Here is a 15,411-nt window from a genome sequence, read left to right as displayed (position 1 = left end):
TACAAGGTGAAGCTCTTGGTTGAAATTTATCACGTCCCTGTTTTAGAGTGGAAGCATAACATAGGCAACCAAAAGATCTGAGGTGTGAATAAGATGGGGGATGACCAAATAGGATTTCAAAAGGTGACTTGCCATGAAGAATTTTCATAGGAATCCTATTGATGAGGTATGTAGCTGTAAGGATGCAATCCCCCCAAAAAATGATGGGTAGCTTGGATTGAATATAGAGGGCTCTAGCTGTTTCCAGGAGATGGCGATGCTTTCTCTCAACTACTCCATTTTGTTGAGGAGTGTCTCTGACACTGGTTTGATGAAGGATGCCTTTGGACTGAAAAAAGGATATGGCTTCTCTACTGGATCCTAGTTCAAGGGCATTATCAGTCCTGAAGGCTTTAATTTTGATGTTGAACTGTGTGAATATCATTTCAGTGAACGTTTGAAGGAGAGGGAAAGCATTGCTTTTAGTTTTAAGAAGGTGAGTCCAAGTGGCTCTGCTAAAATCCTCAACTATGGTAAGAAAGTAATGATATCCTTCATGAGTGGGGGTGTGATAAGGTCCCCAGATATCAACATGAATAAGATCAAATAGATTAGAAGATTGAGTTTGACTGAGAGGGAAGGGAAGCCTGTGTTGTCTAGCTTTAGGACAAATATCACAATTGCTAATTATATCAATAGAATTATCAGGGAAGAAAGAAAAATTTTTGAGTTTATACAAGGGCAAATGACCCAATCTTTGGTGCCAAATATGACCATTTTCATTATTTCTGACAGAGTTGCACTGGATTTCATGAATAAAAGAAGAAAAAATGATATTATCAACAGATTTATGTACATTAGGCAATTGAGAAATGCTAGGAGTACATTTATTTGTATGAAAAAAATCTACAGGATTACAAGCTTTATTCGGCTGAGCATGATCTTTGTGGCAAATATTTGCGTCAGATGTAGGAGATTCATGATGTGTTTGAGCTTGAGAGGCAGGAGAATGTTGGAGCAAATATAGCCCTGAATGAATATCACCAAGATGCAGAGGCCTCTTCATTGAAGGGCCCTGAAAATAACATTTAGAATTAGTGAAGAAAGCGTAAGAAGAGGGTTCTTTGCAAAGTTTGCCTATTGAAAGCAGATTATATTTAAATTGAGGGATATAAAGCACATTATGCAAGGTGATGTTGGGATGAATGTTTACAGAACCAACCTTATGCACATTAACAACATGACCATTTGGCAAAGTAACATGATGTGCTTTAGGAAGAATTTGTGTTTGGATAAAAAGTTTTTCATTATGACACATATGATCACTTGCACCAGTATCAATAATCCAAGTACAATCAGCAGCTGACCAACAACTACAACCAGCACAATTACCAGAAGAAACATGAGGAAAACAAGCCTTTATACCTGAACAATTGGAAGCTGTAAAAGCTTGACAAGAGGATCCTTCAGAATGGTCAGTGAGCTTATTGCTAGTTTGTAGGTTATTCATCATGGCCATGAGTTGATTGAATTGAGCTTGAGATATGTTCTGATGATTATTATCATAGTTTCGAGTTTGAAAATCATTTTGATTTTTAGGTTTACAAGAATTCTGGTCTTGGTTATTGTAATGTTCTCCAGTTTGAGAGGGATCATTATCTTGATTGCTTATAGCATTTCCAGCAAATCTTTTATTTTTGGTGAACTTAAAATCTTTTGGAAAACCCACAAGTCTATAGCATTTGCTTGCAATGTGCCCTGGTTTCTTGCAATGGTTACATATAATTCTTTTGCCATCTAACTTCTGTCTGTAATTTTGGTCATATTGAATTCTTTGCTGTTGATTTTGATTGTGATTCGATGCATACATTGAGGCTGATTCATTAATAAATTCTGATGCTGCTTGAACTTCCCTTTGTTTTTCTTCTTGAGACAATAGGGCATACGCCTGACTTACAGAGGGCAAAGGTTTCATCATTAGAATATTGCCCCTAATGTGATTGTAATCACTATTGAGTCCCATAAGAAATTGGATAAGGCGTTGATCTTCGTTGAACTTTTGTATGGCTTGTGCAGAACCGCAAGAACAAATAGGCAAAGAAGACAAGACATTCAATTCATCCCAATTTTTCTTCATTTTTGTAAAATAACCAGCAATATCATTCGTACCTTGGCCTGATAATCTAATTTCCTTTTCCAATTGAAAGAGTTTGGCACCATTTGCTTGACCATATCGATCTTCAAGTTCTTTCCAGATATCGTAGGCCGAATCTGAGTAAAGAACGCTTTCAGCTATTTCTTGAGATAAGACATTCAAAATCCATGATGTAACCATATCATTGCACCTTTTCCATTGACCATATTTGAAATCAGTTATATTAGGCTGAGTATTCGAATTGATGAAAATCAGTTTGTTCTTTGCCGACAATGCAATGGACATTGATTTCTTCCAGGAACCGAAATTCGAACCATCAAAAGGTTTTGAAACTAACAATAATCCAGGATGATCTGCAGGATGAAGGAATAGATGATCTGAATGATCAAGAGTACTCGAACCAGAAACTTGAGAGGGAGAATCTTGATTCATCATTGTGAAAACAAAATCAGATCGAAACAAAAGAAGAAACAGAAGAAAGATTAGGGATGATGCATGTATGAGAATCAGGTCTGAGAGAACGGATCTAGTGCTCTGATACCATGTTGATTTTGATTTGAAGAAGAATCAGAAATATCAGAGATGGAAGCAAGAAGAAGAGGAAGAAGGAGAAACAGAAACCTTATTTTGAATTATATTCAGAAAAAATACAAAAATTACATGATAAAGGGAAAGGGGGAAGAGTATATATACTAGGATAAAAGAAAAGCTAATTAACAATTATTATTATATCTAACATCAATGTGACGATTCGCCTGTAAGGGGTGGTATTAGGATATAATTTTCCACATTGATGAATTAAAGATAATGTACACACTTTAAAAAATATTGGAGACTTTCATCTGATCAATGTCATATGGTATTGGTACAATATGGTATCTCATTGGCTTATAAGTTGTATCCACCTTGTATTTTACTGATTATGCACTGACATTATATGTGTTTGTTACCTTTTAACTAGCTAACAAGCTAAACGTTGAAAATAAACCAACAAATTGATCAAATAATCATTTATCAAACAATGTTATTGAATTAATATAGCATATTATAATACTATATTAAATTAATCTTAGAAATTTTCTACATTATAGAGTATAAATTATTTACTTTATACATTAACAAATTTTATTAAAATTATTTTTTTAGAAGTGAATAGTAAGAGATATTTTTGTGAGAGATCGTTTCCCGATAAGACGACTTCAAAACAAGAAATTTATATGCTAATAATTATATTATATAGATTGTTTAGTCCAAATATAATGAGCATTTCACAGAAGAATTTGTGGAATAGTAATACATATCTTAAACTACGTATAGCCTTTTGCTTCCACTATTTGACTTTTAAGGAAAATCAAGTAATAACCTTTATTAATAAAGAAATAATTTTGCCACCTAAGCTGCCAACCTAATTCTGTGTCCAACAGTAAAAAGGCTCCTAACTTTTTCTTTCCTTTTTCTTATTTTTCTGTCTTTTAATTTTCTTATAAAAAAATTAATTATTATGCTTGTATTTATATATTTTTAAAAAGGAGAAAAAACAACCATAGAGATCCAAACTTCTTGGATGTATTCGTTTATCAATGAACACGTGTCCAAACAAAGCCAAGTGCTCTAAATCAAGACCAAGCAATAAGTTAGTGCCAAAAGTGACACTCCATTGGGACACGTGTTTCTCCAATGCCCTCTCTGTATTTATGTCCATCTAAAATAAAATTTACAAATTTACAAATTTTAGTATAAATTTTGACTATAATTTTTTAGCGATACATATAAAAAAAGTATATTAATGTGAAAGTTTTATAGATTCGTCTCAATATATATTTTCTAAATATAATTTTTTTTAAATTATTAAAAACTCACAATTAAAATAATTAATTGACTTTTAAGTTTAATTTGCATTGAAATCTACACAAGAAGTGAACAAAAAGAACAAATGTAAATGAAGAGAGTAATTATACATTTGAAAAATAAGCTCATAAACCCATTTAGTATGAGACTGTCACCGTTATTTAATCTAAGTATAAGACATATATCACAGTAACGCCGTCTCATACAAAAATTTGTGATATTCTATATCTATAACTTTCCCCAATAAATTTAATATATATATATATATATATATATATATATATATATATATATTTATATATATATATATATATATATATTCCAATATCCTATTTGTTTTAAGAAAAATAGGAAAGAGACCACTTTGGAAAAGGAAATAGATAATTGAAAATTTAATGATAATAATATAGTAGTTGAATCTGATAAAGACATAAACAATTGGGAAAAGAAAATATTTCATATAAATATATCAAAAGGAAAAATAAGATTTTTAAGAGAGTACTGATAATTGATAAATCCTTAATGCTGACAAAAAGTCACCTTAATCTTTTCTCTTTCGGTATTAAAAGGGTACGTGACGTGGCTGAATTATGAGATTAAAAAAAGTTAAGTTAATGTCATTAGCTTGCTAATGAAGGACTGTCAATGTATATTATTTTATTTTAATTTAATGGAGTAGAAACTCCAAATTTCAAAAGTGATGTACACAGGAGCACTTAATTAAAAGATATTTTTTTCAGGGAAATTAAAAGATACTTTTAATCTTTTATGATTTAGGAATTAGGAGTAAGAGCATCCCTCTTTTTTTTCTTTTCTCCCCAAAGAAACCCTGATAATTGGTTTAGGGTCGTTATCAATTTTGTAATTGATGATAAGCTTCTAATTTTTCCGCTTTAAGCTTTTAAAATATGTTCAGAATAAATATTTGTCCTCTCTCTATAAAAAAGTTGTCCTACTTATTTATTGCGTTTATTCTACCCAAATATTGGGTTTTGATCTCTCTTCTCGTGAGAATTTGGGATTGCGAATTTTGGTCTCTAGTTGATTTATTGATAAAGATTAATACGATAATGCAATAGAAACCTAAATTACAATTACCATCAACTACATCAAATTCAATTCTATCTCAAGATTATAACAGATCAAAAGACCCCCTAGTGGAAGACTGTATCAAACAGCAATGTGAAAAAGAAAATTCTGAATTGTCAGATATCATATACAATGATCGTGGTTTTGTTAATTTTGAATTATATTTGGTTAAAATTGTTATATACTTGCTAATTTTTAATTCCGATGTAGATGTCGTATGACTCTTTTTTAATAAATCATGTATTATTCAAACAAGAGAAAAGGAGTAGGAGTAAGACCCAAGAACTTCTTATTGGACTTTATAAAGGTCGAAAACAGATCTTTGTAGATAGTATAATTAATGGATAATTTAAATATTATAAATGATAATATCCATATAAATTATTAATATTTTTTCAATTATAAATGATAATTTAATTGTTATAAATTAATAAATGGAGATTAAAATAATTTTTGGTGAGCTTGCAAAGCCCAGCCCATTTATAACCTATAGAAATTTAAAGGGCTCTTATTCCATCTTTTTCATATTTACGTACTTAAGTCTGATCCGATCCTTAATTAATCCATTGATCACCTCTAGTCATGACTAATACTACCATTGAACGATTTGAGCAAGTAAGTTGATTATTATTAGTGCAAAAATAAAAGCATAATCAAAATATTAAATTAATTTAAGTTCCGTGATAATAATTGATGATAATCGATAAGAGATGGCCGCGTGTATTAAATGGCCTCCCGTAGAAGCTTGTTTAGTTATTGGTGTGTAAAAGCAAAAGTTGATCTTGACATGTAAATTGGTATTATTAGATCAAAATCTTATGAACAGTGTTTGTTTTAATCTTGAAACAACGTGAGCCAAGTATTTCATAACCAATAATTTACTCTTGCACTTTGTTAAGCTATTAATAATGTATGACTACATCTACATGACTGTCTCGTAAATTTATAAACCTGTGTTAAATTTATTTTATAAATCCTTATAATTTTAAGTAAAAATAAATTAAAATATTAGTGTATAAATAATATAAAGGTAATATTAAATAAATATGAGATTTTTATTATTCACTAAGGTTCAAATCGAATTTTAAATTTTGATGTTTTAAAACCCTTGCTTAGTTCAGCTCAAGAAAAGTTAGCATGTTGGATTTCTAAATCAACAAGTCCATGGCTTTTTATTACTCCCTCCGTTATTTTTTGATTTTTCATTTTGAATTTTTCACACATATTAAGAAAAATAGAATATTTGGGGTTTAGTGGATATTATTTTAATTAAATAGTAGTGTGAAGTAATGATTGTATTAGAAGTATGACTTTGTAGTGGGTATTATTTTAATTAAATAGTAGTGTGAATTAATGATTGTATTGGAAGTATGACTTTGTAGTGGGTATTATTTTAATTAAATAGTAGTGTGAAGTAATGATTGTATTGAAAGTATCAGAGAGAAAATAATTATAAATAAAAGAAAAGGGGTACATTAAAAGAAAATGGAGGTTTTTAAGGGGTAAAAGTGGGATAAAAACATTCTAAAAATAAAAAGTATTCTAAAATGGAAGAACTTTTAAAACTATTCGTTATAGTAATGTGGAAGATTAAAAAAGAACGGAGGGAGTATTTTTTTATAGCTCCTAACTAAATAAACCATTTAATATCTAAGAGTTAACCAAAGAGACTACCAATTAAAGAATCTTTACTGTTAATTATATATACATACTAATAAAGGACAATCATCTTTTTAGGATGAAAATAAACTTCACCTACTAACCACTCTAGAAATGGCACCTAATACTACTTAATTATTTTCAAATCTTTGTTAGGATGAATATAATATTTAGTTAATTGTATGATATTTGGTTTATTAAATATGATAATTAAACAATTTGATTATTTTACGTGGCAAATTTTTGTAAGGATGCCGGCTGATTTTGAGGAGTAATTATCGAGAACAGTTGGTGGCCTTCGGGTGCACGAAAAATCAGAACAGAGGGAGGAAGAAAAGTGCTTATATGTTGAAGAATTTCAGTACAAATGGCCGTTTTCAGAGAATAGTGGCGAGAGGAGGAAGATGATTTTCTTGAAGTCTTGTTTTTGTTCGAACTTGAAAAAAGAAAAGGATGTGGTTGCCTGCTTCTAATTGTCTAATGAACAAAGAACCAAAAGAAGGATTTTGTGACAAAATAAAAGAAAAGAGAAAAGAGAAAAGAGAGGGAAGACTACATAAAAAAATCAGTATTAAGTCCAACTCATTAAATTAAACTCACCTAATGTTTAATAAGTAACCAAACATGTAATTAAGGGTTCATTCTTAGTTGATTGCAAATAGGTTGTATTATTCTCAGTAAGAAACCCCCTTATATGGGTTTATTCAAAAATAAATCATAGGTGGATTTATTTTCAGCGGATTACAATTACAAATAGGTTGTATTATAAACGAAAAATTATCCTTATTTTTAATGCTTACTTATCGTATCTTTAATGTCTACTCTCAATATCTTAATTGTTTACTTATCTCATTTTTAATGCCTATTTACAGTATTTGTGAAAAAATTCTTGAACAGTAAAGAGGAAAAAATTATTTTATCATATGTAAATATTTTACATTTGATGATATTTTAAATCCAAAATGGGTCCCATTCTGATATATTTTTTTTTTTAAATTCTCTTGTTTTAAATTTAAAAATTTTTCAAATGTTTCAAAATTTGTGACTTGATAATTTTTAAAGTTTCGTATTCTAATGGAAGACTGATATATAAGATCAGTTGTTGAACAATAATTACTATAGAAATTGTAACAACTACTAAAATCTGAAGGAAGTATTATTTACAAATTATACATGCATATGAATTGAATCATCATCGTTATTATTATCCTATCCAGTATATCCCGCTCTTAATAAAAACTAAGGCTAGGGTCTAGGGAGGGAAAGACGACAACAACTTATACCCATAAAAGAGAGCGCGGCCAAAGAAGTCCCCTGGCTCAAGGAAGTACAAAAATACTAAAGTAGAGTTGGGTATTTTTCGGGTATTTTTCCCATTCGCCAATGGATGAGTATGAGACATTATAATTATTAGAAATAAATAAAACTTATTTGATCAATTAATTTTCACAAATTATTGTAAGAGATAGTCTCTCCAAGAGACGCATTAAATATATAGGCTAAATAATTCAACTAATATAAATTAAAGAGAAAATAAAAATACGTACTTTGTATTTTAAATTCGTCTTTTTAAGAAATAATCTCTTATAAAAGTAGTTTATTGATTAATTTTTCTATTAGTCCTTGGGATAGTTTTATTTTTACCCGATGAAATCAATTTGATGCCTATCCCCAGTCCCACGCACTTACCTAAAGAGATCTTACAAAAATTTCTTAAACCCTAGAAGTGTACAATAGACAGCGGAGTTCCTTGTTAAAACTACTTAAAGCGTTCTCAACGTATATCCATCATTATAACTAGTAGTAAAAATTAAATCAGCTAGTTTCTTAACAGATTGTCTATTTAGAAGACTTATTTCAAGTCCAGTCTATTAAAGATGAATATGTACTTATCGTATTTTTAATGCCTATTTATATTATTTTTAATGCTTTTATATCATTCTTAATGTCTACTTATAATATTTTAAAATATATAAAATGGATCAATTCAATTAGAGATGGTCTCTCAAAAAGACCGTCTTTCACAAGTATTAATGAATTTAAATTTGATTTTTTTTCATTTTATTAAAAAAAAAAAGATCCTGACCTATTTCTAAAACAAAAATAATCATACTAGGGGATAACAGCAAATTTGGTGACATTTTTGAAGAGTGTAATTGGCATTTCTTATCCTCCCAAAATACTACAAATTATCTTTTAAAACCATTTCGTAATAATCTGGATTTAATTTCAAAGCTTCTTCTGCATCTTCAAGAAAACCTGCAAGATCATCAAGGCCTTTTCTTGCAACTGCTCGGCCGTGATATACTTCAAATATTTGCTGGGGACTGAGATATGCTGACATCTTATCAAGGCAATGCGTAAAGTATTCTTTAGCTTTTTCAAATTTACGTTCCAACACAGCTTCATAACCATATCTCTTCAGAAAAGTAGCACCTGCATAAAGAGGATTAATTAATTATTACTTCTATATGATCAACAATAAATGTCGTTACACTTCATTGTAGCCTGTATTAAATGATGTGAATAAGAATAAAAAAGTTATTATAATTTCTTGACATGTTTAATAGACGTGTTTATATAGAAAAATATTGTATTAGGTATAATATAGGAAATTGTGAACAAATGAACTTTTTATGATCAATGTTTCAACAACATAGGAATAAAATTGTTCAAACTCATGAAAATTTACATAATAAAATATTCTCATTATCACTATTCGGTAACAAACAACCAATCTGGTTGTTACTTGTTAGGGTGCAATAGAGAAATGGGCTAAATAGCCCATTTAATACAAACTAAAGAGAAAATAAGAATGTAGACTTCTTATTTTGAAGTCGTCTCTTTGATAGACGGCCCCTCACAAGAATAGCTGAATTAATATTCCCTTTATTTTAGTGTTAAGTTATCATTTTTAATTCGACATTATTCATCAATTAATCTTAAGTTACAATGATGTTTGGTAGTTTGGTTTAGTATTGGTAGTCAAAAAGCCAAAAAAAAAAAAGCATGGTACATAGTATTCTAAGTTAATTAAGCCAACTAAAAATGTCAATATTTTTAACATGTAAAATAAGCCCACCAAAAAGGTCCATGCCCAATCATACGAACTAATAATTTTGATGTAAATTAACAAATGACAGTTTAACATAATGTTGTCATGTATAACTTTTTTATTGGCTGAATGTTTATTAGTAAAGATTTTGCATTGTTTGTAATTTATTGTCTAATATAATTTCACACTGATTGAAGGATGTTTGACTATGATTTTTGCAATAAAAAAACTTACACTTTCAAAGTTTTATTGCCATTTGTATTTTTCTTTTTTTTACTAATTGAGACAAATTGGTCTAGATTGTTTTGTTGATTGATATTTACTAGATGAGACAAATATGCATAAATTAATTGATAATTGATAAACACTTGCACTAATAAAAATCATTTTATAATATACTAAATAACATAACAAATCACAAAATAATTTGCATGCAATCTTCAAAATAATTATAAATAAAATAAACCACAATATAATTTGCATGAAGGCTTTAATTTTGTACTATTCAAAACACAAAAGCTTTGATTATCTTAAACAAAATTTTAATTTTGTAGTATAATTAATTTTCAGTTTTAATAGATAGTTGCAATATTTGTTCTTCCTAAATAAGGCCGAAGCAAAATTGCATTTATTGGATAAGAGTTGTTTATTAACCGAGACAAATTTACAAAGATTGTTTTTCTAATTTATATACTAAATAATCTTGAATTTGAGAAATTTATATTTACTTGGTAACAATTATTTATTGGCCAAGACAAAATTACATTTAAATAAAATTTGTATTTATCTAGATGAAACAAATCACTAAAGAAAATCACAATTTTATATATATTATACTAAATAAAATAAATCACAATATTATTTGCATAGAATCCTTTAAATTAATTTCAACACTGTTTCTATACATTTCAATTGTAATTATGTTAAACAAAATAATTTTTTGTATGAGTAATACAAAGTTCATCGTACCTTTATTGATTCTATTTTAATAGCAAAAGAAATAAAAAGGATAGTTCATATATTAAAGAGAGGACAAAACTAACACCAACAAACGAGATTATTGATGATGTCAATGAACATATATTATCACTTTTTTCTGAAGAGGAAGGGATGTACTTGGGTTTGGATTCAATCAATTATATATATATATATATATATATATATATATATATATATATATATATATATGTATATATGTATATAAATGTATATATATGTATATATACATATATATATATATATACATACATATATATATATACATATATATATATATATATATATATATATATATATATATATATATATATATATATTACACTATAAATTAAAGGAAAATTTGCCCAGAATAATCCAACCTATTTACGATTTCCCTACAATAATCACAACTATCGATTAACCATGAATAATCCGAGCTTAGGAGGGTCTTTGCCTTGGGTACACCCGGGTGACCTGCTACCTATTGTAGCAAGTCATTTTGAATATAAAAAAAAGATAAATATTTTAAAAAATGGAAAATTTACCTAGAATAATCCAACCTATTTACGATTTTCCTACAATAATCCCAACTATTGACTAAATGCCAGAAAATTACTTGTTGCACCGGTAAAAACAAGAGCAACAACAGCACAGGTTAAGTGAGTCAATAGTTGGGATTATTCATGGTTAATCGATAGTTGGGATTATTGTAGGAAAATCGTGAATAGGTTGGATTATTCTGGGTAAATTTTCCTAAATTAAAAAATGAAACTTATGAGGTTAATATATACTTTCCCCATTATTTTAAAAAATCTAATTTTTTTATAGATTTTTACCCTAAAAAATTCGTGCATTACACGGGTTTTATGCTAGTAATTGATAATCATTTGCCAAAATTTTATACAAATTCTTATATGAGACGGCTTCGCTGTGAAATAGGCTTTTAATTTAATGGTTAAAACATAATTAGGTGGATTTTGTATAATTAATCTAAATTAAACTTTTATCATCAATATCACATTTCATAATTTTTACTCAAATTCTCAAATGAGACGAACTAATAGTGCGATCATTTCTATTAGGTTGATCGAATGTAAATTTACTGTATTACCTTAAAGTGATCATTTACAATTTTGAAATAATCAATATCTATAATTCTAAAATATTATTTAACCTTAATGAAATCACTTAGAATCTTAAAAAAAATCAATATTTACAATATAAAAGATCAATTATATAGTTTTAAGATAATTTTTAAAGATTGAAATCAAACCGTGCATTGACACATGTAAAAAATCCAACAGAAAAAAGTATCGACTTACGCATGTACGGAGGAAACACGGTAGGCCAAGTGGAGAGCTTAACCGGAATAAAAGACGGTCTCTCAACAGAAATGGAATACTCTCCCATAACATCGGATACCGTATTAGAACTAGTATGTACCGTTTCATCAGTAAGGAATACATCCATACAAAAAATACGGCCTTCATTGTTGAAGAACAAAACATTAGCCTTAAAAGGGTGGATAAAAATAGGTGATGGCCAAAAATCCATAAAAATTTGTGTGTGGCATATTATAATCCATTGTCCATTCACTTCATCAAGCAAATGCCATAAACACAATTCATTAGTTTCTTTCTTCAAAACCTCCAAATACTGAATACAAGAACCATTACAGTCGAGCATCCGCTCACCTTCCACAAAATTCAGCAATGGAAACCCTATAAACCGGCAATTAGCAATCTCTTCTTTACTAAAAGGATTATCCCAAATTATCAACCCAGAAATTATATCATGCCAAATTAGATTCCCTTTAAATTCAAATGCTCCTCTGTATAATCCATCTCCAACTAACATGATTTTCTGACTACAATGCACAGATTTCACCTCCCATTTTGCGTTTTCCGACGAAAAATACGTTAAAGAAGCGAATTCTGATCCGGGTCTTGGGTCATATTCAGCAACCACAAACCTTTCTGTAACGAAATTAGTTTCGTTGATCTGGGTAATAAATCCAACACCCATTCCACCAATAAAAGTATCGGGAGATTTTGGAAATCGGAGAAACTCATCTGTTATAGCATTAATTACAAACAAATAATTGAGTTTTAATGGTTTGTGCATGCCGGTAACGAGTAATAAGCCGTTACTAGAGGCTATCAGTTTTGGGTAACGGCTATAGGTAGCACCATCAGGCCGTTGATGAATCAAAAAGGTACTTAAATCTGGGGGTTCTTGGAAGTTTAATTCGGTTGAAAATGGTAATGAATCGGCCGGGATTAGTTTTATGGGTACAGTTCGTTCCGCAATAAACCATGAGGAGATTGGATTGAGAGTAATGTAGTCATGAATGAAAGATGTCATTGAGGTGATCGATTTCCAGTTTTTTGAGATGGTTTTGAAACGGAATATTGATTTTGCCGGTAAACGGATTAAGATTTCACGTACCATTTTGTTGGGTAAACGGGTTTGTGAAGGTTCTGAGATTGATTCTGCAATTTCGGCTGGCGTTTTTGGTTCTTTAAATTCAAAGGAAGCCATGGAAGTTTTATCATAGAGAGAGAAAGGATGATTTAAGGAAGGGGAAGAATTAAATCAGTTATTTTACAATTTACAAACTAATATATTATATAATGAACAGTAGTGGCAATTCTTTATTGAGGTAAACTACTTCTTATATAATTGTCGATTTCAATACTTAAATTGTCAATTCTAAGCATTAACCTCAACAAAGTCCCAAATAATTTTTTTTTGATCTATTCTTGTGAGACCCGTCTCTCGGCAAGAATACTTCAATTAAGGAGCCTATAATGCTTACATTCTCATAGTATGTATTAGATAGACTATTTAACTCATATATAAGACGTGTCTCTTAGTGAGACCTTCTCAAACAAGAATTTTCTTTTATTTATATACTTTTTAGATAACATTGAAATTGGTCTTTAAGCCTTGAATTAGGTTTTTTAATTCTCAAAGTAGAATTTTTTTAAAATAAATTTTAATACCAAATTTAAGAATTAAAACCAAATCGACTTAATTTTTGGAATTGATCTTTTTAAATCCTAGATTTGGCTATTTAAGTCTTGAAATTTATCAATTAAATCTTAAATTTGGTAAAAAGAAGTAGTAAAAAAATTAGGCCATGAACTAATTGGCTCATTTATGAGTGGTTGCACTTGCACCCATGCAACCATTGTATATATGTTTGTAATTTTAATTTAGTTTGGTTTGGACTATATTTTAATTATAATTCGGTGATTGAGTTGGACTCGGTCTATGGTCCAACAAAACTGAAAATTTGAAAAACCGAAGAACCCCTCTTATATGATATCATTTCACCATGAATGAGTCTATACAAAAGATTCATTATGCTAACATTTTCTATTATTAAGCTATTTAACCTAAGTATAGGATACGTTTTACAGGGAGAATGTTTCATACAAAAATTATTAAAATCGAAATGGTAAGACATGCGTAAAATTTTAGCCCAGCCAGATAAAAACCCTGAAACTAAGCTCTATCCCAGCCCAAAGTAAAATACTCATCCCCAACCCTAAAACATTCATCCGTCAGTTTCTCAATCTCTCTTCTTCTGCTCTTCTCAAATATGCGAATACGTAACTGAGCTCTGCAACATAACATATAATTCTTTAATTAGTTCATTAATTCATTGATTTTTCGATTGATAGAATTCTTTCTGTATTCTTCTTCGAGCTTCATCTCATCAAAAGCATCTTGTATTTCCCTGTAAATATTCAAAAATGTCAGATCAAGTTACAGAATCAATCTCATGTCATTACCGAACCCGTTTACCCGATAAAATGGTACAAGAAATCCTTATCCATTTACCCGCAAGAACTATCTTCCGTTTCAAAACCTTATCAAGAACCTGGAATTTAATCATCTCATCTCCATATTTCAAGAAATCCTACATTTCCCGCAATCCAACCCCATCATGGTTCATCGTCGAACGATCTCTAACCCCAATATCCCAATTATACTTCCAAGTGTTAAACAAAGTCACTAACCACTTTTCTTTTATCAATGCATAAATTAATCAAAAATTTACAATCAATGGTGGTAAATTTCTACTCCTATCACCCCTCGCTGTGGTGGTGGGTATATTCAATATTTGGAGCTTCCTAAGAGAAATTATGGTGAGAAAGTTTGTCGAGGTTGAATTATGAATATGGAAAATGGTTTTTAGTGCGTAAGTTGAATTTTCCGGGTATTGATTGTCGGAGGGATTCAATAATACCAACACCCTTTTTTATCTATCCTTTTAATGCAGATGTCGTCTTTTTTAATTTCCGAAATTGTATTGCATCTCTGGATATATCATCTGGAAATCTGGAGAATAGTGATATGCTTCCTTTTTCTGTTACCAAGTCTTGGATTCCGATTTTGCTCTCGAGTTGGCCTATCATTTCGTTTGATCCAAATGTCTGTAAGTGAACCTTTTTTCAAATCTTTTAGTTTGTGTAATTAAATTCTGTCTTTAATTATTTGCTGTAGAGTTGGTAGTGAGAATTGAATTTAGGTTTCTTTGACGAATATAAAGAAATCATTTTAGTTGAATGTTTAAAATACTTTTGTCACTATTCAACAATAAGATGGGCTGAGAATAGTGATAATCTAACTTAGGTTG

The 15,411-nt window shown here is 29.6% G+C and overlaps 1 protein-coding gene across 1 annotated transcript; it reads right to left on the bottom strand.

Moving 5' to 3' along the window:
- Positions 1-8,814: 8,814 nt before the first annotated feature.
- LOC130799193 (putative F-box/kelch-repeat protein At4g22430) lies at positions 8,815-13,214 on the bottom strand. The gene is made up of 2 exons (XM_057662301.1): positions 12,086-13,214; positions 8,815-9,166 (listed from the first exon to the last, which is right to left on the bottom strand). Exons 1-2 carry the CDS (start codon positions 13,212-13,214, stop codon positions 8,913-8,915), a joined length of 1,383 nt encoding a protein of 460 aa, XP_057518284.1. The 3' UTR covers positions 8,815-8,912.
- Between the last annotated feature and the right edge of the window lie 2,197 nt (positions 13,215-15,411).

Source organism: Amaranthus tricolor, chromosome 14 (assembly GCF_026212465.1).
Source record: "Amaranthus tricolor cultivar Red isolate AtriRed21 chromosome 14, ASM2621246v1, whole genome shotgun sequence".
Classification (NCBI taxonomy): Eukaryota; Viridiplantae; Streptophyta; class Magnoliopsida; order Caryophyllales; family Amaranthaceae; genus Amaranthus; species Amaranthus tricolor.
Note: the sequence above shows the minus strand (reverse complement) of the source record. Positions and strands in the feature narration are given on the sequence as shown.

Coding starts and splice junctions, on each gene's coding strand:
- LOC130799193 (XM_057662301.1), bottom strand. CDS start 13,214: ATGGTACGTGAAATCTTAATCCGTTTACCGGCAAAATCAATATTCCGT. Junction 9,167..12,085: donor CGTGTTTCCTCCGTACATGC/GTAAGTCGATAC, acceptor CTCTTTATGCAG/GTGCTACTTTTCTGAAGAGA.